Here is a 26,298-nt window from a genome sequence, read left to right on the forward strand (position 1 = left end):
GGTACCCGGGGAGTGTGTCAGTATTTACAGGGGGTCCCCGGGAGTGTGTCTGTATTTACAGGGGGTCCCCGGGGAGTGTGTCAGTATTTACAGGGGGGTCTCCGGGAGTGTGCCAGTATTTACAGGGGGTCCCGGGGAGTGTGTCAATATTTACAGTGGGTCTCCGGGAGTGTGTCAGTATTTACAGGGGGGTCTCCGGGAGTGTGCCAGTATTTACAGGGGGTCCCCGGGAGTGTCAGTATTTACAGGGGGTCCCCAGGAGTGTGTCAATATTTACAGGGGGTCCCCAGGAGTGTGTCAATATTTACAGGGGGTCCCCGGGAGTGTGTCAGTATTTACAGGGGGTCCCCGGGAGAGTGTCAGTATTTACAGGGGGTCCCGGGGAGTGTGTCAGTATTTACAGGGGGTCCCGGGGAGTGTGTCAGTATTTACAGGGGTCTCCGGGAGCGTGTCAGTATTTACAGGGGGCCCCAGGGGTGTGTCAGTATTTACAGGGGGTCCCCGGGAGTGTGTCAATATTTACAGGGGGTCCCGGGGAGTGTGTCAGTATTTACAGGGGGTCCCGGGAGTGTGTCAGTATTTACAGGGGGTCCCCGGGAGTGTGTCAGTATTTACAGGGGGTCCCCGGGAGTGTGTCAGTATTTACAGGGGTCTCCGGGAGTGTGTCAGTATTTACAGGGGTCCCCGGGAGTGTGTCAGTATTTACAGGGGGCCCCCGGGAGTGTGTCAGTATTTACAGGGGGCCCCCGGGAGTGTGTCAGTATTTACAGGGGTCCCGGGGGGTGTGTCAGTATTTACAGGGGTCCCCGGGAGTGTGTCAGTATTTACAGGGGGCCCCAGGGGTGTGTCAGTATTTACAGGGGGTCCTGGGAGTGTGTCAGTATTTACAGGAGGTCCCCGGGAGAGTGTCAATATTTACAGGGGGTCCTGGGAGTGTAAATCAGTTCTACGGGAAACTTCAAACTGGCTGTGAATGAACTGAAAGAGAAAGCAAGAAGGGCTTTCTATGCCATCAAAAAATCAATCCAAATAGAAATCCCAATTAGCATTTGGCTCAAAATTTTCAAATCAGTAATTGAACCAATTGCACTCTATGGCAGTGAGGTCTGGGGACCACTAACACAACAAGATTTTGCAAAATGGGACAAACACCCAATTGAGATCCTACATGCGGAATTCTGTAAAAGTATCCTCCGGACTCAAAGGAAAACAGTAAACAACGCATGCAGGGCGGAACTAGGCCAATACCCATTAATAATCACTATCCAAAAAAGAGCCACCAAATTTTGGAATCACCTACAAATGAGCAACCCCCAATGCTATCACTACGACGCCCTGAAATGCCAAGAGCTGACCATAAAGAAGAATACCCTCAGTCAACTAGTCCTGGGACTCAATAAAGTAACTAATAACAATACTAACAATAACCAGCCCCAGGACAGTGACAGGGTAACACAAAGAATTCGACCCAACACAATCGTCGCTAAGCAAAAGGAAAATATCTGTCATATTGGGCAGAAACAACAAAAACCCAAAGCAAACTCAATTGCTACTTGGCCCTAAACAGACAATACAACATAGCTGATTACCTGACCATGGTAAAGGATAGCAAACTGAGAAGAACCTTGACAAGGTACAGACTTAGCGAACATAGCCTAGCGATCGAAAAAGGCAGACCAGGCTGCCAAGAGAAGACAGGATATGCTCTCACTGCAGTCAGGGAGTAGTTGAGACAGAGATGCACTTCCTCACAGCCTGTGGAAAATATCAGGGAATCAGAGAGAATTTCTATCAAAAATTCTCACAAATATGCCCTGAATTCAGAAATCTGACTGACAACCAAAAACTCCCATTCCTACTGGGGGAGGAGAGAAGCTGTGTAACACTGGCGGCACACTATGTTACAGCTTGCCATGAACAGAGGGACAACCAGTAAACTAAGACAAGAGTATATATAAACAAGGCGAAAATATATTTATAAACTCAGGGATATACCTGTTTATACACTGTATGAATGGAACCGCGTTTATGTGTTCAACCATAAATGTATTTTGATGCTTTGGCAACATAAGATGTACCTTATCATGCCAATAAAGCGATTTGTATTGTATTGTATTGTATTGTGTCAGTATTTACCAGGGGTAATAAGCCAGGATTCTCCTCCCCATTGATATCCAGTGACTTCCTCCTGCACTTAACACTTAGCTGATGATTTCTCATTGATCTGTTGTCGGCAAGGCTGCATTGATTGCCCATCTCGCGTTGTCCTGTGGTAAATGGCTTGATTCGAGTGGAGGGACTGGGGCCTCGTGTAGGTGAGACTTGGTTGGGGTGGCAGGCGCCCTTCCCCAAAGGACATCAGTGAACCAATTGGGTTTTTAATGACATTCCAGCAGTTTAATATCCTACAGGTTCAACTGGCCGTGGTGGGATTTGAACTTGTGAGCTCCGGATTGCTGGTCCACGGCCAGAATCAGTGCACCACCGTGCCCTTCGAGACCAGATCAGGTTTGGTCTTGATGGTTGCTGTAGTTGAATAGCTGGGCTCACACCTGAATAGCTATTTGGGTAGATGTCCATGGTTGAGCAAGGGTCAAAAGCAGTTAGGAAGGCAAATGGTATGTTGGCCTTCATTGCAAGAGGATTTGAGTACAGGAGCAAGGAAGTCTTACTTACAGTTATACAGGGCCTTGGTGAGACCACACCTGGAGTACTGTGTGCAGTTTAGGTCTCCTGACCCAAGAAAGGATATACTTGCCATAGAGGGAGTGCAGCGAAGGTTCACCAGACTGATTCCTGGGATGGCAGAACTGTCGTATGAGGAGAGATTGGGTCGACTTGGCCTGTATTCGCTAGAGTTTAGAAGAATGAGAGGGGATCTCATTGAAACGTATAAAATCCTGACAGGGCTGGACAGACTGGATGCAGGGAGGATGTTTCCCCTGGCTGGGGAGATCTAGAACGAGGGGTCTCAGGATACGGGGTAGGACATTTAGGACTGAGATGAGGAGAAATTTCTTCACTCAGAGGGTGGTGAACCTGTGGAATTCCCTACCACAGAAGGCTGTGGAGGCCAAGTCACTGAATATATTTAAGAAGGCGATAGATAGATTTCTAGACACAAAAGGCATCAAGGGGTATGGGGACAGAGCGGGAATATGGTATTGAGATAGAGGATCAGCCATGATCATATTAAATGGCGGAGCAGTCTCGAAGGGCCGAATGGCCGACTCCTGCTCCTATTTTTCTATGTTCTAAAATCCCAGGATAAGTCCAGACAGCCACACCTTGCATTTATACATAAGAGATTAGCGTGTAAAGTTAAGGCACATGGGATTGGGGGCAAGGTACTGACTTGGATAGAGAACTGGTTGGCAGACAGGAAGCAAAGAGTTGGAATAAACGGATCTTTTTCCGAGTGGCAGGCAGTGACTCGTGGGGTACCGCAGGGATCGGTCCTTGGACCCCAGCTATTCACAATATATATTAATGATCTGGACGAGGGAACTAGATGTAATATCTTCAAGTTTGCAGACGACACAAAGCTGGGTGGGCGTGTGTGCTGTGAGGAGGATGCCGAGAAACTCCAGTACGATTTGGACAGGTTGGGTGATTGGGCAGATGCAGTATAATGTGGATAAATGTGAGGTTATCCACTTTGGTGGCAAAAGCATAAAGGCAGATTATTATCTGAATGGCAATAGATTGGGAGAAGGGGAAGTGCAACGAGACCTGGGTGTCCTTGTGCACCAGTCGCTGAAGGTAAGCATGCAGGTGCAGCAGGCGGTTAAGAAGGCAAATGGTATGTTGGCCTTCGTAGCGAGAGGGTTCGAGTACAGGAGCAAGGATGTCTTGCTGCAGTTGTACAGGGCCTTGGTGAGACCACACCTTGAGTATTGTGTGCAGTTTTGGTCACCTCATCTGAGGAAGGATGTTCTTGCCATGGGGGGAGTGCAGCGAAGATTCACCAGACTGATACCTGGGATGGCAGGAATGACGTATGAGGAGAGATTGGGTCGATTGGGCTTATACTCGCTAGAGTTTAGAAGAATGAGAGGGTATCTCATTGAAACTTATAAAATTCTAACAGGACTAGACAGACTAGATGCAGGAAGGATGTTCCCGATGGCGGGGGAGTCCAGAACCAGGGGTCACAGTCGAAGGATAAGGGGTAAGCCATTTAGGACAGAGATGAGGAGGAATTTCTTCACCCAGAGAGTGGTGAACCTGTGGAATTCTCTACCACAGAAGGCAGTTGAGGCCAATTCATTAAATATATTCAAGAAGGAGTTGCATATATTTCTTAAGGCTAAAGGGATCAAGGGATATGGGGAGAAGGAAGGGACAGGGTACTGAGTTTGGATGATCAGCCATGATCTCATTAAATGGCGGAACAGGCTCGAAGGGCCGAATGGCCTACTCCTGTTCCTATCTTCTATGTTTCTATATACAGTGCCTTTAAGGTAGTAAAACCTCGGGATCTTCGGGGACTCTCGGGCAGGGGTTTAAATGCTGTGCTGCTGCAGTGTTTAACGTAGCTTCTCGCTCTGTCTTCCCCCACAGTGCATCGTCCAGTCGTACCTACAGTGGCTTCAAGACAGCGATTACAATGCCAACTGTCGCCTCTGCAATGTGTCGCTCGCAAGCAAGGAGACTGTCCGGCTGGTTTGTTACGGTAAGGGTTGTCCTGGCTGAGAGATTTAAAGGGAAACTTCGGCCCTTCCGATCAGTCACCATTCTGCAAGTGTGCAGTGTTCGCTCCCGAGTCTGGGAAGGTCAGTGGCCGCGTCTGCCCCTCCCGCCGTATTGAGGACGACTGGATCAGCAGAAGGCTCTCTGGCGGGCTGGGTGCAGGTCTTGCAGGACCAGTCGCGGTGTCCGAAGGTCGGACTGCAGTCGCCGTGAGGCTCTGCCCGGTTAAATCACTTTCTGCTCTCGTGCAACCATTGGCTTTCCCAGTGTGCCGGGCTGGAGCACGTCTCATGATTACTCGCTGCACAGCCTCTCCGTGTCAGCCGTGGCCCACTGGGTAGCACCCTCGCCTCCGAGTCAGACGGCTGTGGGTTCAAGTCCCACTCCAGAGACTTGAGCATAAAAATCCAGGTCGACACTCCAGTGCAGTACTGAGGGCGCGCCGCACTGTCGGAGGGGCAGTACTGAGGGCGCGCCGCACTGTCGGAGGGGCAGTACTGAGGGAGCGCCGCACTGTCGGAGGGGCAGTACTGAGGGAGCGCCGCACTGTTGGAGGGGCAGTGCTGAGGGAGCGCCGCAGTGCTGAGGGAGCAGCGCACTGTCGGAGGGGCAGTACTGAGGGAGCGCCGCACTGTCGGAGGGGCAGTACTGAGGGAGCGCCGCACTGTCGGAGGGGCAGCGCTGAGGGAGTGCCACACTGTTGGAGGCGCTGTCTTTCGGGTGAGACGTTAAACCAAGGCCCCGTCTGCCCCCTCAGGTGGATGTAAAAGATCCCACGGCGGTGTGGGGAGATCGGAGGGTGAGGCGGCGGAGGGGGGGGAGATCGGAGGGGTGCGGGGGAATCTGAGGTCATGTATCCGGGAGCAGGAACTTGGGCAGGGGGAGAAGGTTAGGAAGCCAGAGTGGGAGGGCGAAGGTTAGGAACTTGGGCAGTGGGAGAATGTCCAGGACTTGGGCGGTGGGGGCAGGAACTTGTTTGGGGGGGGTGGGAGAAGGTCTTAACCCACGAGGGTGAGCCCTGTCTGTTCCAAGTGAGCTCTGTTCTGTCTGGAGTAGGCAATCAGAATGGCTCGAATTACACTTTGCAAAGTAACTGATTACATCGGCAGGGAGGACCTAATTACACATGCCAGAGAAACTGCTGGGAGTGTCTTGTCCTCCAAGGGGACCAATCAGAGCACTTGGTATTGGGAATAAACACATCCAATTTATTGTCCATCCCTAGTTGCCCCTTGAGAAGGTGGTGGTGAGCCGCCACCTTGAACCGCTGCAGTCCGTGTGGTGAAGGTGCTCCCACAGTGCTGTTAGGGAGGGAGTTCCAGGATTTTGACCCAGCGACGATGAAGGAATGGCCGATATATTTCCAAGTCAGGATGGTGTGTGACTTGGAGGGGAACTTGGAGGTGGTGGTGTTCCCGCACGCCTGCTGCCCTTGTCCTTCTAGGTGGAAGAGGTCGCGGGTTTGGGAGGTGCTGTTGAAGAAGCCTTGGCGAGTTGCTGCAGTGCATCTTGCAGATGGTGCACACTGCAGCCACGGTGCGCCGGTGGTGGAGGGAGTGAATGTTTAAGGTGGTAGAGGGGGTGCCAATCAAGCGGGCTGCTTTGTCCTGGATGGTGTCGAGCTTCTTGAGTGTTGTTGGAGCTGCACTCATCCAGGCAAGTGGAGAGAATTCCATCACACTCCTGACTTGTGCCTTGTAGATGGTGGAAAGGCTTTGGGGAGGCAGGAGGTGAGACACTCGCCGCAGAATACCCAGCCTGTGGCCTGCTCTTGTAGCCACAGTATTTATGTGGCTGGTCCAGTTAAGTTTCTGGTCAATGGTGACCCCCAGGATGTTGATGGTGGAGGATTCAGCGATGGTAATGCCGTTGAATGTCAAGGGGAGGTGGTTAGACTCGCTTGTTGGAGATAGTCATTGCCTGGCACTTAAGTGGCAAATAACATTTGCGCCACACATCAGCCCAAGCCTGAATGTCGTCCAGGTCTTGCTGCATGTGGGCTAGGACTGCTTCATTGTCTGAGGAGTTGCGAATGGAACTGAACACTGTGCAGTCATCAGCAAACATCCTCATTTTTGACCATATAGCCCAGGTTACCAGAAGCTGGCCATGTGGCTGCCTCCAATCCAGAGCAGGTTGACAGTAGAACTGTTCCTGTCCCATTCACTTTGATAATCTGTGTGTGTCTGTCTCTCTGTGTGTGTGTGTCTCTGTCTGTGTGTGTGTGTCTCTGTCTGTCTGTGTGCGTGCGTGTCTCTCTGTCTGACTGTGCGCGTGTGTCTCTCTGTGTCTGTCTGTGTGTCCAGTATTTGTAGGGAAATGGTGTTAGGAAAATTGACGGCATTCAAGGCTGATAAATCCCCAGGGCCTGATAATCTACATCCTAGAGTACTTAAGGAAGTGGCCCTAGAAATAGTAGGTGAATTGCTGGTCATCTTCCAAAATTCGATAGACCCTGGAACAGTTCGCATGGATTGGAGGGTAGCTAATGTAACCCCACTATTTGAAAAAGGTGGTAGAGAGAAAACGGGGAATTATAGACCAGTAAGCCTGACATCGGTAGTGGGGAAAATGCTAGAGTCCATTATAAAAGATGTAATAGCAGAACACTTGGAAAACAGTGACCGGATCGGACAAAGTCAACATGGATTTACAAAAGGTAAAACATGCTTGACTAATCTACTGGAATTTTTTGAGGATGTAACTGGTAGAATAGATAAGGGAGAACCAATGGATGTGGTATATTTGGACTTTCAGAAGGCTTTCGATAAGGTCCCACATAAGAGATTAGCGTGCAAAGTTAAAGCACATGGGATTGGGGGTAAGGTACTGACTTGGATAGAGAACTGGTTGGCAGACAGGAAGCAACGAGTTGGAATAAACGGGTCTTTTTCTGAGTGGCAGGCAGTGACTAGTGGGGTACTGCAGGGATTGGTGCTAGGACCCCAGCTATTCACAATATATATTAATGATCTGGACGAGGGAACTAGATGTAATATCTCCAAGTTTGAAGATGACACAAAGCTGGGTGGGCGTGTGTGTTGTGAGGAGGATGCTGAGAAACTCCAGTATGATTTGGACAGGTTGGGTGATTGGGCAGATGCAGTATAATGTGGATAAATGCGAGGTTATCCACTTTGGTGGCAAAAACAGGAAGACAGATTATTATCTGAACAGCAATAGATTGGGAAAAGGGGAAGTGCAACGAGACCTGGGTGTCCTTGTGCACCAGTCGCTGAAGGTAAGCATGCAGGTGCAGCAGGCGGTTAAGAAGGCAAATGATATGTTGGCCTTCGTAGTGAGAGAATTCGAGTACAGGAGCAAGGATGTCTTGCTGCAGTTGTACAGGGCCTTGGTGAGACCACACCTTGAGTATTGTGTGCAGTTTTGGTCGTCTTATCTAAGGAAGGATGTTCTTGCCATGGAGGGAGTGCAGCGAAAATTCACCAGACTGATACGTCATTCCTGCCATTCCAGGTATGAGGAGAGATTGGGTCGATTAGGCTTATATTCGCTAGAGTTTAGAAGAATGAGAGGGTATCTCATTGAAACTTTAAAAATTCTAACAGGACTGGACAGACTAGATGCAGGAAGGATGTTCCCGATGGCAGGGGAATCCAGAACCAGGGGTCACAGTCTAAGGATAAGGGGTAAGCCATTTAGGACAGAGATGACGAGGAATTTCTTCACCCAGAGAGTGGTGAACCTGTGGAATTCTCTACCACAGAAGGCAGTTGAGGCCAATTTATTAAATATATTCAAGAAGGAGTTAGATATATTTCTTAAGGCTAAAGGGATCAAGGGATATGGGGAGAAAGCAGGGACAGGGTACTGAATTTGGATGATCAGCCATGATCTCATTAAATGGCAGAACAGGCTCGAGGGGCCGAATGGCCTACTCCTGCTCCTCTCTTCTATGTATGTCTCTCTGTCTATGTATGTCTCTCTGTGTGCCTCTCTGTCTCTGTGTGCGCGTCTCTCTGTCTCTGCGCGCGCCTCCCTCTGAGATATATATATTATATAGTGAAAGTGGGGCTTGAGCTGAAGATGGTGGCCCTGATCTGACCCCACAAACTGTTTATCCAGTGACTAGTTGAGCCGCATTGACCAGAACGTTCTGTGCTGAGTTAGCGGATCAGCTGGTGTGGTTACAATGGGCCTCTGAGCTCGGGAGCTCACTATCAGTCCGTGCTCCTGCTCACCGCCCGGCGACCCCTGCCGGACAGGGCAGGTGCATGGCTCTCGGGCAAGAGCAGGATCAGGCCGGGCTGTGAAGTGCCGCCGCGCCCCCTCCCGCCATCCTGAACAAACGTCTTACAAGCTCTAGAGTCACAGGGTTGAATGGCCACAGGGGAGAGGTCACAGTCTGAAGATACGGGGTAGGACATTAGGGACTGAGATGAGGAGAAATTTCTTCACTCAGAGGGTGGTGAACCTGTGGAATTTTCTACCACAGAAGGCTGTGGAGGCCAAGTCACTGAATATATTTAAGAAGGAGATAGATTTCTAGACACAAAAGGCACCATGGGGTACGGGGAGAGAGCAGGAATATGGTATTGAGATAGAGGATCAGCCATGATCATATTGAATGGCGGAGCAGGCTCGAAGGGCCGAGTAGCCGACTCCTATTTTTCTATGTTTTCTATAGCAGGTGCGCGCCTACCTTGGTGGAATAGTCGCCCCGCTCCCCAGACTCGCTGGTTGGAGCAACTTTGAGCTGCGGGGGAGAATGAGCCAGAGTTCCTGCTGCCGTGAGGCCCCGGTGGTCGATTTGGCAGGTTGACGCTCCGTATCGGGGCTCGCGTGCTTGAGTGGTACGAACAGCACGAGCCGGCGCCTTTTAGAAGGAGAAGCGGGGGTGGGGGGGTGCGATCTTGAGGCTCCGTTAGAAAGGGCATGCTCCGATGTGCAAGGGTTGTACTACCTGCCGGTGTTGTACAAATTCCCCGAGGAATGGGGTCTGTTTGTGCAGTACCCGGCTTTCTCACATTTTTACGCCACACGCACACACCTATACCCCCCGCCACGAGTTCAGCACCTTCAAGGCAAGAACGAGCTTTGAAATTGTAGCATCTAGCAAGTGGAAGTGTTGCCTGTAAGTTTTAGACTGCGATCAGGAGATGATTTTTTTTAAATTTTGTATCTGGGGATGTGGGCATCGCTGACGAGGCCCAGCATTTATTGCCCATTCCTAGTTGCCCCTTGAGAAGGTGGTGGTGAACCGCCTTCTTGAACCGCTGCAGTCCGTGTGGTGAAGGTGCTCCCACAGTGCTGTTAGGGAGGGAGTTCCAGGATTTTGACCCAGCGACGATGAAGGATCGGCCGATATACTTCCAAGTCAGGATGGTGTGTGAGACTTGGAGGTGGTGGTGTTCCCATGCGCCTGCTGCCCTTGTCCTTCTAGCTGGTAGAGGTCGCGGGTTTGGGAGGTGCTGCCGAAGAAGCCTTGGCGAGTTGCTGCAGTGCATCTTGTAGATGGTGCACACTGCAGCCACGGTGTGCCGGTGGTGGAGGGAGTGAATGTTTAAGGTGGTGGATGGGGTGCCGATCAAGTGGGCTGCTTTGTCCTGGATGGTGTCGAGCTTGAGTGTTGTAGGAGCTGCACTCATCCAGGCAAGTGGAGAGTATTCCATCACACTCCTGACTTGTGCCTTGTAGATGGTGGAAAGGCTTTGGGGAGTCAGGAGGCGAGACACTCGCCGTAGAATACCCAGCCTCTGACCTCTTGTTGCCACAGTACTTTGCGCCAGATAAACTTAGGGGTGCTGTTGGCTGTCCGTGCCTTGAGCCGATGTATTGTCGAGACTTGTGTCTCGCCCTTTCCCTGCTCTAATTCCAGTTTTAATGGTTTCCTCCTTTTCTCTTTCCCTCCCCCCCCCGCCACACAGACCTCTTCCACTGGTCCTGTTTGAACGAGATGGCTGCTCAGCTGCCGAAGAACACGGCGCCGGCCGGCTACCAGTGCCCGAGCTGCAAGGGGCCGGTCTTTCCCCCGGCCAACATGGCCAGCCCGGTGGCCGGCATCCTGAAGGAGAAGCTGTCCACGGTGAATTGGGCGCGAGCCGGGCTCGGCCTCCCGCTGGTAAGGAGTCTGCGTTTCCTTCGCACGGTGGGGGAGGGGGGGTTACCCGTGGGCGGACTGGGCATGCGGCCTGCGCTCTGTTTCCTTTGGCTTCGCACCGCCACGGTGGAATAGCCGGCTGCTATCCCCGGTTCCTGCTCTTGCGATGCCCCCGCAGTTGAATAGGCAGATTGACACTCGGTGTCGGGGATCACACGTTGAGAGTGGGACGCTGGGGGGGGAGGGGGGACACCGTACAAGTCGGCACCTTTTGTGCGAGGAGGGTGTGTCGCGTCTCCATTATAGAGGGCACTCTCTAAGGTGCAAGGGTCCACTGCCTGTGTGTGTGGGATCAACTCCCTCAGGAATGGTGTCTGTGTGTATAGTATAGGCTTTCGCACTTCCACAAACACGTACCCCCGCACCACGCGCCCGCGCCCCCACACCACGCGCTCGCACGCCCGCGCCCCCACACCACGCGCTCACACGCACGCGCCCCCGCACCGCGCGCTCGCACACACGCGCCCCGCATCGCTCGCACGCACGCGTCCCCGCACCGCGCGCTCGCACGTACGTGCCCCCGCACCACGCGCTCGCACACACGCGCCTCCGCATTGCACACATGCACCCGCGCACTCGCACGTACGCGCCCCCACACCACGCACTCGCACGCACACGCCCCCACACCACACACACGCCCGTGCCCCACACCACGTGCACACAGGTTACTAATTCCATGCTTTCTCTAGCCGGCCCCCTAGCGCCTCCGGCTCTGCTGCTGAAGAATCCAGTCGTGTTCAGGGGCACCTTGATGTGCAGAGCTCCCTCTCGCTTCGGCCTCCCGCTTTTCCTCACTGTGTTTTTCTTCTTCCTTTTCAGATTGAAGAAGTGGAGCCTCTGCAGGACCAGGAGTCACTTGATGCCACAGACTTCACGGATTGGTCAAGCTTCACTGGTAAGCTGCTTAGTTTGTGCAGCCCAACCTCCTGTTGCCCGGGTGAATGTGCCTGGTGATGATGTCTCTCTCTCTCTGAGCTCCTGTCCAATTCTTCCTTGATCTCTCGGCCTCCAACCCTCCCTCAGTGAACTCTCGGTGACCTCTCCTTGCTTCCCGCCTGGGTTGACCGTCTCCTCGCTTTACGCTGGTGTGCCCTTGTTCTGCTGCCTCGTGTCAGTGTAGGCGGCCCTGACTGATCCCCCTCAGTCCTCTCTACCATGAGGACAGTCCCGGATCCTTCAGCCCCCGCCTCCTCCGTGTGTTTTATTCGGGCCCCCTTATGATCGCAAAGGCTGGGTTAAATGAGGAAGCCAAGCTCGGGCAGAGCCAGCTTGGAGGTGTTTCCAGTGAAGGGCCAGTGACTCTGCAAGAAATAAAGCTGATGTTTCTTCTTGCACTGAGTGAGGGAAACCGTAATTCCCAGCTAAGTTGACAAAATGCGAAAAAAAAAACACGCACACATCAGTTAATGGAGTCTTCAGCTCGAGACTAAACTCCAGGCATGGTTCTGTATACAGAACACTTCATAATAACGCTGCCAGTCATACAGGTCCGCAACTGCAACAGCTCCCCTCGCCGCCCCCCCCCCCGGCCTCGGGTCCCGTCCATCCCCCTCGGCCCCCAAACCCCCTCTTTCCTCCCCCCCCCCCCCCCCCCCCCACACACTCATTCAAACCAGGACATTGAGAATCCGACACTGATTTCTGATCCTGTCCCCTGGTTCCTAAGAGTTGATGTATTTTTCCGATGTCCTCCCTGGACTCCTCATACAAGTCTGACCGTGCCTGCCCATCAGAGTTGCCCCCCCCCCCCCCAGCTTTTTGTTCCCTCGCGAGTATAACCGCCTCCCCTCTTTTCCCCACAGTTCAAGGCTCGGACAGTCCCGTTACACAGACCCAGACGTACCCGCCGAGCAGCGGCTTCGCGCCCCTGCAGGATTACGGGAAGGACCTAAACAACGGAGGTGTGAAGGAGGGGCACTCTGTGGTGAACATGGTGCCGGGCAATGAGTCCATCTCCCTAAGCACAGGTGAGTCTGTGCGGGCGATTGTGCGTGAGCCGATCGGGCTGTGATGCTCCACACGGTCGAACACCCGCGCGTTGAGAATTTCTCCCTGGGTGAGGTTACGAGGGTGGCTGGTGCCCACAATGCAGCTCAGTCCCATCAGCGGAGGGGAGACGGACGGAGCAGATCCTCGCCTGGGTGTCCACAAGCATTGAGACGCTTCGGGGGAACGCCACCCTTGCAGAGGTCGCTGTGTAAAGGGGCCATTTGCAGGAGCCCCATACCTGCTGATGACACCTTCACCGATTGTCTGCTGTCCTGCACTTTGGCACTAGTCCAGCAAGGATCAGCTGCCGATATCCAATCCCTTCATGTTTGCCGTCTCCTTAACCAACTCGGTGTGGTAAACCACTGTTATACCTGTCTGTATGTGTATGTGTATTCCACTAGGTACAGGTCTGGACATGCCTCGGCTGACTCCTCCCACTATTCCAGGTATATAAGTGACTACCTCCCAGTCCCTTAGTATTCTGGACGGGTTGACCACTCGAGACTAGACCTTCATTCTTTAGTGAATAAAAGCCTGGTTGTTACTCGCTTAACCTCAGTCTTTTGAGTAATTGATGGCGCATCAATTTTATTAACTAAATTTTTTATAATGGAGAAGATCCTCACACCAGCATGCCTGGACCTGGACAGTCGGGAAGCGGACGCTTCCACCAAGTTTGCTCACTGGCTCATGTGCTTCGAGGCATTCCTGACTGCCTCCACTGCGGTCGTAACGGATGCGAACAAACTGTCTGTCCTGATCTCCAAGGTGAACCACCGAGTGTACTCAGTCATCCGGGACGTGACCTCGTACACAGCCGCCCTCCAGCTCCTCAAGACCCAGTACACGCGCCCTGTGAACGAAGTTTACACCAGGCACCTCCTGGGGAGTCGCAAGCAACAACCTGGGGAATCGACTGAGGAATACCTCCAAGCACTGTCCGTGCTTGGCCGGGCCTGTGGGTGTAAGGCGGTAACGCCCACTAACTACACGGAGGAACTGATCCGGGATGCCTTCGTAGCGGGCCACAGGTCCAACTACACCCGACAGCGACTGCTGGAGCAGAGTGACCTCACCCTCGACAAAGCCTCCGAAATCACACTAACGCTGGACGCAGCCTACCGGGGCATGGATGCCTACTCCTCTGCACCGTGTACGCCGCGGGGAACGACAACCTGGGAAACGGTAGGACAGCCCCATAGCACCGTGCCACCCCAGCCACGGCCCAACCACCGCAGCAGTGTCCCAAAGCCAGACAGCAGTATCCCAAGGCCAGAAATGCTACTTCTGTGGCCAGGCCAAACACCCCAGAGCGCGCTGCCCGGCGAAGAATGCGACCTGCTCGGGCTGCGAGAAAAAGGGACACTATGCTAGCGTCTGCAAGGCCAAAGCCACCCCGAACGCCAGCAGCGCTGCGTGTGGGCCGTGCGAGCCGCCATCTTGGGCCCCCAACAGCGCCGCGTGTGGGCCGTGCGGGCCGCCATCTTGGGCCTCCCCAGCCATGTGCGAACCACCGCAGCAGCAGCCATCTTGGACGACTCCAGCCACATGGGAATCATGGGCGCCGCCATCTTGGACACCAGCCGGGACGCAGCAGGCCGCCAACCCCCCCTATCTGATACCCGCAGCGACACACCGACCCCTACGCTGGCCTCTGTTACGCTGGACCAAACGAGACCGCACCAACTAGCTCGGTCCAAAATGGACGTTGAGGTAAACGGCCATGCAATAAACTACCTTTTTGACTCCGGGAGCACAGAGAGCTTCATCCACCCCGACACGGTGCGGCGTTGCTCTCTCCCAGTCCTGCCTGCGCACCAGCGGATTTCTATGGCCGCCGAGTCCCAGTCAGCGGACATTGGCGGCTACTGCGTGGTGACACTAGTAGTAGACGGGACTGTGTTCAATAATTTTGAACTCCTGGTCCTGCCCCAACTTTGCGCTGCCGTTCTACTGGGGTTGGATTTCCAGTGCCACCTCAAAAGCGTTACGATGGCGTACGGTGGCCCCCTCCCCCCACTCACAGTCCGCAGCCAGCAGCCTCCAAATTGCCTGCCGCGCACCAGATGCAACCTCTCCACACTCAGAGTCCCACCCCCCCCCACTGTTTGCTAACCTCACCCCCGACTGTAAGCCCATCGCCACAAAGAGCAGGCGATACAGTGCCGGGGACAGGGTTTTCATCAAAACCGAAGTGGATCGGCTCCTGAAGGAGGGGATTATTGAGGGCAGCTCCAGCCCTTGGCAAGCCCAGGTTGTGGTCGTTAAGACCGGCGAGAAACAACGCCTGGTCATCGACTACAGCCAAACAATAAACCGCTACACCCTGCTGGACGCCTACCCACTCCCCCGCATAGCTGACATGGTCAACCAGATCGCGCAGTACCGCGTCTTTTTGACCATTGACCTGAAATCAGCGTACCGCCAGCTCCCCATCCGCCCCGAAGACCGCCAGTATACTGCTTTTGAGGCAAACGGCTGCCTCTATCACTTCCTTAGGGTTCCCTTTGGCGTTACCAACGGGGTCTCCGTCTTCCAAAGGGAGATGGACCGGATGGTCGATCAAAACACGCTGCAGGCCACTTTCCCTTACCTAGACAATGTGACCATCTGCGGCCATGACTTGCAGGACCATGACGCAAACCTCGAGAAATTCCTCCGCACCGCCCAACTCCTGAACCTGACATATAACAAGGAGAAGTGCATATTCCGCACAGACCGCCTCGCCATCCTTGGCTGTGTTGTGGAACACGGGGTCATCGGTCCCGACCCGGACCGGATGCGTCCCCTTATGGAACTCCCACTGCCCCACTGCCTAAAAGCTCTGAAGAGGTGCCTAGGGTTTTTTTCCTACTACGCCCAGTGGGTCCCCTACTATGCAGACAAAGCCCGTCCGCTGATCAAATCCACCTCTTTTCCCCTGATGGCAGAGGCCCGCTCGGCCTTCCACCGTATCAAGGAGGACATTGCCAAAGCCACCATGCACGCAGTGGACGAATCCACCCCCTTCCAGGTGGAAAGCGATGCGTCCGACTTCGCTCTGGCCGCCACCCTTAATCAGGCGGGGAGACCTGTGGCATTCTTCTCACGAACCCTCCAGGGCCCGGAGACCAGACACTCCGCGGTCGAGAAGGAGGCCCAGGCTATTGTGGAGGCTGTGCGTCATTGGAGGCACTACCTGGCCGGAAAACGATTTACCCTGCTCACTGACCAGCGTTCAGTTGCTTTTATGTTCAACAACAAGCAGAGGGGCAAAATCAAAAATGACAAGATCTTGAGGCGGAGAATCGAACTTTCCACCTACAATTACGAGATCTTGTACCGGTCTGGGAAGCTCAATGAACCCCCAGATGCCCTATCGCGTGGCACCTGCGCCAGCGCGCAGATCGATAGGCTGAGGGCCCTCCACAATGACCTCTGCCACCCGGGGGTCACCAGGTTCTTCCACTTCATCAAGGCCCACAACCTGCCTTACTCCATTGAGGAGGTCAGGACCATGACCAAGAACTGCCAAGTCTGCGCTGAGTGCAAACCGCACTTTTATAGACCAGACAGAGCCCACCTGATAAAAGTCGAACGCCTGAGCGTCGATTTTAAAGGGCCCCTCCCCTCCTCCGACCGCAATGTGTACTTCCTCAACATCATTGACGAGTACTCCCGTTTCCCGTTCGCTATCCCCTGCCCGGACATGACCAGTGCCACGGTCATTAAATGTCTGAACAGCCTCTTCACCCTGTTCGGTTTCCCCAGCTATATCCATAGCGACCGGGGCTCATCGTTTATGAGCGATGAACTCCGCCAGTACCTGCTCGCTAGGGGTATAGCCACAAGCAGGACCACCAGTTACAACCCCCAGGGGAACGGACAGGTGGAAAGAGAGAATGCAACAGTTTGGAAGGCCGCCCTACTAGCCTTAAAGTCTAGGGGCCTTCCGACCTCCCGCTGGCAGGAGGTGCTCCCCGATGCGCTCCACTTGATTCGGTCACTGCTCTGCACTGCCACCAATGCCACCCCTCACGAGAAAATGTTTGTCTTCCCAAGGAAGTCCACATCGGGGACCGCGTTACCGCCATGGCTGACGTCCCCAGGGCCGGTACTACTGAGAAGACACGTGAGGACCAATAAAACGGGCCCCCTGGTCGAGAGGGTCGACCTCCTCCACGCCAACCCCCAGTACGCTTACATTGCGTACCGGGACGGGAGGGAGGACACAGTCTCCATACGAGACCTCGCACCCTCGGGGACCGCTGTAACCCATTACCACCCCCCCACGACCCGATATCCAACCCCAGCAGCCGGCTCGCCTTGGACCGTCGCCCACGAGGACTACACTCCAGTGCCCCAGCCTACACGGGACGCGACGCCGGAAGCTCCACCACCCCTGCCGTCGCCACGTCGATCACAGCGGCAGACAAGACCTCCGGAGAGACTCCAATACATGAACTTTTAAATGCACTTCACCCCGCCGGACTCATTTTTAAACAAGGGGTGAATGTGGTAAACCACTGTTATACCTGTCTGTATGTGTATGTGTATTCCACTAGGTACAGGTCTGGACATGCCTCGGCTGACTCCTCCCACTATTCCAGGTATATAAGTGACTACCTCCCAGTCCCTTAGTATCTGGATGGGTCGACCACTCGAGACTAGACCTTCATTCTTTAGTGAATAAAAGCCTGGTTGTTACTCGCTTAACCTCAGTCTTTTGAGTAATTGATGGTGCATCACTCGGCCACAAGCCCAGCACAGTTTCATTCGGAGAAAGCAAACTGCTATCCCTGAGAAACCAGCGTTTTGCTGCCCCCCAGCTCCCTTTTTTAACGGCAAGCTGTCTTGCTGTCGGCAAGTCTCAGTCGTGGCTCAGTGGGTAGCACACTCGCCTCTGAGTCAGAAGGTTGTGGGTGGGAGTCCCACTCCAGAGACTTGAGCACATAAAGCTAGGCTGACACTCCAGTGCACTACTGAGGGAGCGCCGCACTGTCGGAGGGGCAGTACTGAGGGAGCGCCGCACTGTCGGAGGGGCAGTACTGAGGGAGCGCCGCACTGTCGGAGGGGCAGTACTGAGGGAGCGCCGCACTGTCGGAGGGGCAGTACTGAGGGAGCGCCGCACTGTCGGAGGGGCAGTGCCGAGGGAGCGCCGCACTGTCGGAGGTGCCATCTTTCGGATGAGACGTTAAACCGAGGCCCCATCTGCTCTCTCGGGTGGACGTAAAAGATCCCATGGCACTATTTCGAAGAAGAGCAGGGGGAGTTCTCCCCGGTGTCCTGGGGCCAATATTTATCCCTCAGCCAACATAAAAAAAACAGATGATCTGGTCATCATCACATTGCTGTTTGTGGGAGCTTGCTGTGCGCAAATTGGCTGCCGCGTTTCCCACATTACAACAGTGACTACACTTCAAAAAGTACTTCATCGGCTGTGAAGCGCTTTGGGACGTCCGGTGGTCGTGAAAGGCGCTGGAGAAATGCAAGTCTTTCTTTCTTGGGCACAGACCCATGGTCTGTCTGGACAGGATGGGAGGGGGGGGAGGTCTTGGTCAAGAGGCCCCCGTGGTTGAATATCAAGCCAACATTTGCTGTCTCGGTCCAGACGCAAAGGATGACCACTTGGGCGAGGGAGAGCAAAGCTCTGTTGGCCCCCATGGAACCCGAGAGCGGAGCGCGATTCTGGTGAAAGAATAATTCCAAATGTGCGGTTTGACCAAACTATAGCCGACGCTGATTTATGATCCAGTCCTCTGGATCTCGCGGGTTTCCATGTTTTCTCCCCCCGCCCCCGACCGTTTAATATTTGATATCCTCCCTGGTTTCGTAACTCGAGTCTGAGTGTGTTTGCCCATCAGTGTTGCTTCTGCTCTCGGGTAATACAGCTCACACTCTAATAACCGCCACCCCTCGCCCTCCCAAACTCACGGCTCATGCCACGCGTTCAATCTTTCGGCAACTTTTCAATAACCTTCTCTCCCTACCCACTATCTTTATTTCAGGAAATGCCCTGGCGTCCTCGCCCCGAAAGGTTTACGATACCATCGCGCGCGACGCGGCGAAACCGTCCGCCACGCAGATCGACTTCGACGACGACAAGTACCGACGGCGCCCAGCGCTCAGCTGGTTCGCACGATGGTTCAAGTAAGCACGGGTCCGATACAGAGTAAAGCTCCCTCTACACTGATCCATCAAACACTCCCAGGGCAGGTACAGCACGGGTTAGATACAGAGTAAAGCTCCCTCTACTCTGTCCCATCAAACACTCCCAGGGCAGGTACAGCACGGGTTAGATACAGAGTAAAGCTCCCTCTACACTGTCCCCATCACTCAATCCCAGGGCAGGTACAGCACGGGTTAGATACAGAGTAAAGCTCCCTCTACACTGTCCCATCAAACACTCCCAGGGCAGGTACAGCATGGGTTAGATACAGAGTAAAGCTCCCTCTACACTGTCCCGTCAAACACTCCCAGGGCAGGTACAGCACGGGTTAGATACAGAGTAAAGCTCCCTCTACACTGTCCCGTCAAACACTCCCAGGGCAGGTACAGCACGGGTTAGATACAGAGTAAAGCTCCCTCTACAGTGTCCCATCAAACACTCCCAGGGCAGGTACAGCACGGGTTAGATACAGAGTAAAGCTCCCTCTACACTGTCCCATCAAACACTCCCAGGGCAGGTACAGCACGGGGTGAGATACAGAGTAAAGCTCCCTCTACACTGTCCCATCAAACACTCCCAGGGCAGGTACAGCACGGGGTTAGATACAGAGTAAAGCTCCCTCTACACTGTCCCATCAAACACTCCCAGGGCAGGTACAGCACGGGGTGAGACACAGAGTAAAGCTCCCTCTACACTGCCCCAGTACTGCACCGGGAGTGACAGCCGAGATTAGGAGCTCAAGTCCGTGGAATGGGTAGAAGGCTGTTTGACTGTGGAGGGCATCGCTGGATGACAGCCTGGAGCAGCAAACATTTCTTCCTCTCTCTTCAGCCTTCCCTGTCCCAGGAGTGCTGACGCCAGCTGCAACACCCTCGCTCGCTCCCAGGATAACTCCAAACATGCAACATGGGGAATCCTGGCTTTGTATTGCTCAGCACCGCAGTGCGAGGGTGGGGTGGAGCTCATCTCTATTCTGTTTAGAGACTTTGGTGTCCTGATCCCCAGCACAAACTCCACCCCTGCCGCAGCTCATCCGCTGAAACCCTCATCCTATTCCAACACACTCCTGTCCGGCCTCCCACATTCCACCCTACGTAAACTCGAGCTCATCCAAAACTCTGCTGCCCCCGTGTCCTAACTCGCACCGAGTCCCGTTCACCCATCACTCCCTGGGCTCACTGCCCCGTGTCCTAACTCGCACCGAGTCCCGTTCACCCATCACCCCCTGTGCTCCCTGCCCCGTGTCCTAACTCGCACCCAGTCCCGTTCACCCATCGCCCCCTGTGCTCACTGCCCCGTGTCCTAACTCGCACCGAGTCCCGTTCACCCATCGCCCCCTGTGCTCACTGCCCCGTGTCCTAACTCGCACCGAGTCCCGTTCACCCATCGCCCCCTGTGCTCACTGCCCCGTGTCCTAACTCGCACCGAGTCCCGTTCACCCATCACCCCCTGTGCTCACTGCCCCGTGTCCTAACTCGCACCGAGTCCCGTTCACCCATCACCCCCTGTGCTCACTGCCCCGTGTCCTAACTCGCACCCAGTCCCGTTCACCCATCACCCCCTGTGCTCACTGCCCCGTGTCCTAACTCGCACCGAGTCCCGTTCACCCATCACCCCCTGTGCTCGCTGACCCGTGTCCTAACTCGCACCCAGTCCCGTTCACCCATCACCCCCTGTGCTCGCTGACCCGTGTCCTAACTCGCACCGAGTCCCGTTCACCCATCACCCCCTGTGCTCGCTGACCCGTGTCCTAACTCGCACCGAGTCCCGTTCACCCATCACCCCCTGTGCTCGCTGCCCCGTGTCCTAACTCGCACCGAGTCCCGTTCACCCATCACCCCCTGTGCTCACTGCCCCGTGTCCTAAATCACACCCAGTCCCGTTCACCCATCACCCCCTGTGCTCACTGCCCCGTGTCCTAACTCGCACCGAGTCCCGTTCACCCATCACCCCCTGTGCTCACTGCCCCGTGTCCTAACTCGCACCGAGTCCCGTTCACCCATCACCCCCTGTGCTCACTGCCCCGTGTCCTAACTCGCACCGAGTCCCGTTCACCCATCACCCCCTGTGCTCACTGCCCCGTGTCCTAACTCGCACCGAGTCCCGTTCACCCATCACCCCCTGTGCTCACTGCCCCGTGTCCTAACTCGCACCGAGTCCCGTTCACCCATCACCCACTGTGCTCACTGCCCCGTGTCCTAAATCACACCCAGTCCCGTTCACCCATCACCCCCTGTGCTCACTGCCCCGTGTCCTAACTCGCACCGAGTCCCGTTCACCCATCACCCCCTGTGCTCACTGCCCCGTGTCCTAACTCGCACCGAGTCCCGTTCACCCATCACCCCCTGTGCTCACTGCCCCGTGTCCTAAATCACACCCAGTCCCGTTCACCCATCGCCCCCTGTGCTCACTGACCCGTGTCCTAACTCGCACCGAGTCCCGTTCACCCATCGCCCCCTGTGCTCGCTGACCTACATTGGCTCCTGGTCCGGCAACGCCTCGATTTAAAAATATCCTTGTTTTCAAATCCCTCCGTGGTCCTCGCCCCCTCCCTATCTCTGTAACCTCCTCCAGCCCCAAAACCCCCCGAGATCTCTGCACTCCTCCAATTCTGGCCTCTTGAGCATCCCCGATTTTAATCGCTCCACCATTGGTGGCCGTGCCTTCAGCTGCCTGGGCCCTAAGCTCTGGAATTCCCTCCCTAAACCTCTCCGCCTCTCTCTCCTCCTTTAAGACGCTGCTGAAAACCGACCTCTCTGACCAAGCTTTTGGTCACCTGTCCTAATATCTCCTTATGTGGCTCGGGGTCAAATGTTTGATAATCGCTCCTGTGAAGCGCCCTGGGACGTTTTACTACGTTAATAAAGGTGCTATATCAATACACGTTGTTGTAATATAACACAGTAGAGAGATTAACCAGGAACTCCACTCAGCTCCCTGATTTCCTCCCTTAACTAGCGGGATGTCGTTCCCCCCCCCCCCCCCAATCTCAGACTGTATCCTGAACCTTTTTTTTCTGATACTCTCGACAGGAACACTACCGGAGCAAAGAAGCAGCCGCTCTCGAGGTTCCAGCGATTCGTGGTCATCCTGATCTTCGGAATCCTGGGCTTCCTGACCCTGATCGTGGTCATGTCCAAGCTGGGCAGGGCATCTGTGGAGAACGACCCCAACTGGGACGTCATGCAGAACCCGCACATCCAAGTGGGGGCGGAATAGGACTGGGGGCGAACCGGGAATCCACTTGCCCGGGACTCCACTGGAAGAAGGGAGTCGGACTCGAGAGGGAGGGAGGGAGGGTGGGGTGGGGGGGGGGAAACATTCCCGTTAACATCTGTTAGCATTAAGCTGCGCGGTGGTCCGGAGGTCCCGCCCAGGCCGCTTGCTGGCTTGACAACGGGTAAAGCCACGCAAGCATGGAAATTTAAAGGGGCCACGCACCCAAAAAAAAGAGTTGGAGCTGTAAAATTGCGAGGGGTGCAGATTAGTGGGCGGCCGCTCTGCCGGTTCGTGCGAAACCCGCTTTGTCTGCGGAGGCAGGCTGCAACCTCGGGCAGCAGGCTTCCAGAGCGTCCGCCCGTTGATCTTCACGCGGAGTGATTTCATGGGCGTGCCCCTTTAAGAGAACTTTCCAAATCCAGGTTTAACGGCTGTAAATAATGTACATATACGTCTGCCGGTTGGTTTACGGGCTTTCCTTTCTCTTCCCCCCCCCCCCCCCCCCCCCCGCCCACTCTCCCTTCATTTCTTCTCCGTAAATTATAATCTAACCCCCATACGCGGTAGGAATGTATTCTCTGAACGCACTGTTGAAAGGTGCCTCCCTCCCCCTAATGTGGCTGAGCTGGTGATCTGTGGGCCGAGCCGCATACGACTAGAAAGGTTCAAGGGTCTCATCTTACCCCTTCCCCCTGGAAATTGCGCGTGCGTGGTGGATGAGGGGAGGGCCGGGCCAGACCAGACCAGGCAGACCGCTGTGATGCCCCCACTTGCTGAACAGTCCACCACTCGCCGAGGCTCGCGTGCGGCATTTGGCTACCGGGGCATGGTGCGTGTGGGCCAAACGATGGGCGCAAAGCCGCCCTCTACCCACACGGCACGAGTGCCTACAGTACAGACGGAAGGACAGGAGTAAACCGACTGTAAAATATCGACAGCAAGAGACATTCTTGGGGATATCAAAAACAAAGCACTTTATTGACGCTGCAGTTTAATAATCCTTTAAGCCGGTTGAATCACTTTTGTACAAGTTGCTTATCGCTGCGCAGGACACGCACCAATGCAGATAGTACGCTGATGGTAAAAGGCACAGCTGTCTGGCCGGGGCAGTCTCTCTGGGGAAGTCTCTGTCTGGGGGGGGTAGTATCGGTGGGTGGGGAACTGATGGGGGTGGGGACGTCTCGGCGGGTAGAGGGGGAAGAGTCTCTCGGGGGGGGGGGGTATCTCGGGGATGAGGAAGTTGCTCCTGGGGAGATGTCTCTCTGGGAGCGGGGCAGTCTCTGTCTGGATGGGGGCGGGGGTAATATTGGGGATGGGGGAAGACTCTCTTCAGTCCCTGTCGCTCGGCCAGAGTCTGGCTTCGTCTCCCAGATCTGGATCAGTAGATCTCCTCCCTGAATTGAATGACTATGAACTCGAACCAGGTGCGTCCTACAATGACCCAGAAATTCAGAACTGAAAAGAAAGAAGTGGGGGGAGAGCGGAGGTTAGGGAGTGACTTTCAACTGGGGCGAAGGTCTCGCCAGTTTGAATTTTGGGGGGGTGGGGGGTTGAGGTCCTTTCCCGAGGGGCGCTCCCAGAATTTTACAGCACCGCCGGCGGCCATTCAGCCCATCAGGCCTGTGCTGGCTCTCTGAAAGAGCTATCCGCTCATTTCCTGCCTTTACCCCCCCCCATAACCTCTTAATGATTTTTCTTTTTCTAACTATCCACTTCCCCTTTTGGAAGCTGTCATTGATTCCGCTTCCCCCACCCCCTTCACAGATTCTGGGTGGGCGTTTCAAGTCCTAACGAACCCTCTGCTTAATTTTTTTTTAATTAATTCTAACCCTATTGAGTGTTGCTGTAAATCGGGGTCGTTTATTCCATTCGAGGATGGACAAGTTGCAAAGGAGTGCGGGGCCATCATCTCTCCAAGGGAGGCTAAACTAAAACAGGAATCCTTATCACCAGGTAACTGTTCATTGTCCAGGAACTGACTTTACTTCATCTCGTATAAAGTCCTGTACTCGACACTGCCCTGATTGTTCAGGCTTGAGCTGCAAAGGGGGATTTAATTCGATTTCCACCCCGCCCCCCCCCCCCCCCCCGCAGTGAATAATTGCTCCCCTCCCCCAGAATACTGAGCCATACAGAACAGGTTCGCATTTTGCTCTGCTCAGCTGGAGAAGCCCATTAGCCCAGCACGATTGGGCTCGGCTTCCCTGGGCTGCGAGTGGGTGGTGGTGGTGGTGGGGGGAGATATTGGCCAGAGCGTCCTCCAATCGATTGATGTGATTCCCACAGCGCCCCCCCCCCCCCCCCGCTCCGACCTATGTGCGTCAATTGTCGCAACGTCCCACCCCCCATGGTTGAATGGCCTTCGGCCCCTCTGCCTTGAAGAGCGGTGCCGCGGCCCCAGAGGGCAGCGGGTTGCCCGCGGGCCAGGCCTCTTCAGCGGGACCCCCACCCACACCACAACGTTGAACCCCGCCGGCTTCTCCAGTACGCCGGCGGCCCCTGCTGCACTTACCAGTCGATAATAGAGCAAAGAGGCAGAGGTGCTGGACTTCGCTCTGCAGAGAGTAAGCTGTTCCCAACAAAGCCCAGTAAAAACTAACCACGTGCGACATCTACAAGGGGATAAAACAGAAGACCTTGCGGTTATAGTGCCTCTCCACGTCCCTTGCGCACAACAAATAGCTCCGAGGTCTATTAGCACAAGGCAGCAGTCACATGGCGAACGGGCGTGAGATAAATGTCCAGTTACCTTGTGTATAAGTGGCCCCCCCCCCCCCTCCTCCTCGTACGGGGAGGGGACGGGTAGGGGTGGGTGCTGTTTCATCTCTCACCTGAAGCAAGGCACCTCAAACAATGCAGCACTTCCCTTGGCCGTGCTCGTGCCTTAAACGCCCTTCCCCCCGCCCTGCTAGGGCCTGCTGAAAACACTAAACCGAATCAGAGTTTATTCATGTTTAGCGTCTGATTACATGGAAGGGCAGTGACAGTCTGAAAGGGTTAACAGCGATCTCGGTCAATCTAATCAAAGTTTATTCAGAGAATATATATATATATTGCAATTCATGCCTTTCAAGAGTTCTTTTTGTGTTTTCTGCTTCTTTATATTTATGATGATGAATCTCTAATAAAAAAACTTTTTCCTCTTTGCGTTTTAACAAAATAAAATCAGTGTACGACTCGTGACTGCAGCCAAGTGCTGTAATTTGTAGATTGGTTTCATGCCCGGAGACTCGCGCCTCTTTAGCCAACTGAGTCTTGCCGCCCCTGGGAACCCCCCCTCTGTCAGCCGTGGCTCAGCTGGCAGCACCCTCGCCTCTGAGGCAGAAGGTTGTGGGTTCAAGTCCCACTCCAGAGACTTGAGCCCATAATCCAGAGCAACACTCCCAGTGCAGTGCTGAGGGAGCACCGCACTGTCAGAGGGGCAGTCCTGAGGGAGTGCCGTACTGTCGGAGGGCAGTACTGAGGGTGCGCTGCACTGTCGGAGGGTCAGTACTGAGGGAGTGCCACACTGTCGGAGGGGCAGTACTGTGGGAGCGCCGCACTGTTGGAGGGGCAGTACTGAGGGAGCGCCGCATTGTGGGAGGGGCAGTACCGAGGGAGCGTTGCACTGCCGGAGGAGCGGTACTGAGGGAAAGCCGCACTGTTGGAGGGGCGGTACCGAGGGCTCGCCGCACCGTCGGAGAGGCGGTACCGAGGGAGCGTCGGAGGGGCGGTACCGAGGGCGCGCTGCACCGTCGGAGGGGCGGTACCGAGGGAGCGCCGCACCGTCGGAGGGGCGGTACCGAGGGAGCGCCGCACCGTCGGAGGGGCGCTACCGAGGGAGCGTCGGAGGGGCGGTACCGAGGGAGCGCCGCACCCTCGGAGGGGCGGTACCGAGGGAGCGCCGCACCGTCGGGCGGTACCGAGGGAGCGCCGCACCGTCGGAGGGGCGGTACCGAGGGAGCGCCGCACCGTCGGAGGGGCGGTACCGAGGGAGCGCCGCACCGGCGGAGGGGCGGTACCGAGGGAGCGCCGCACCGGCGGAGGGGCGGTACCGAGGGAGCGCCGCACCGGCGGAGGGGCGGTACCGAGGGAGCGCCGCACCGGCGGAGGGGCGGTACCGAGGGAGCGCCGCACCGGCGGAGGG

General features: G+C 55.1%; 1 protein-coding gene across 1 annotated transcript in view; it reads left to right on the forward strand.

Annotated features, from left to right (window-relative positions):
- The window catches only part of zfpl1 (zinc finger protein-like 1), a 27,863-nt gene extending 4,589 nt beyond the window's left edge, over positions 1 to 23,274 (forward strand). Inside the window, exons 2-7 of the mRNA XM_085976102.1 lie at positions 4,564 to 4,675; positions 10,581 to 10,774; positions 11,633 to 11,708; positions 12,616 to 12,780; positions 18,793 to 18,934; positions 21,986 to 23,274. Coding sequence (XP_085832228.1) covers positions 4,564 to 4,675; positions 10,581 to 10,774; positions 11,633 to 11,708; positions 12,616 to 12,780; positions 18,793 to 18,934; positions 21,986 to 22,172 — 876 coding nt within the window. The 3' untranslated portion in view covers positions 22,173 to 23,274. The remainder of the gene's footprint in view (positions 1 to 4,563; positions 4,676 to 10,580; positions 10,775 to 11,632; positions 11,709 to 12,615; positions 12,781 to 18,792; positions 18,935 to 21,985) is intronic.
- The last annotated feature ends 3,024 nt before the right edge of the window (positions 23,275 to 26,298 follow it).

The sequence above is a fragment of the Somniosus microcephalus genome, unplaced genomic scaffold (assembly GCF_052327205.1).
Source record: "Somniosus microcephalus isolate GS21.2 unplaced genomic scaffold, FLI_Smic_1.0 unresolved_chr2, whole genome shotgun sequence".
In the NCBI taxonomy this organism is placed as follows: Eukaryota; Metazoa; Chordata; class Chondrichthyes; order Squaliformes; family Somniosidae; genus Somniosus; species Somniosus microcephalus.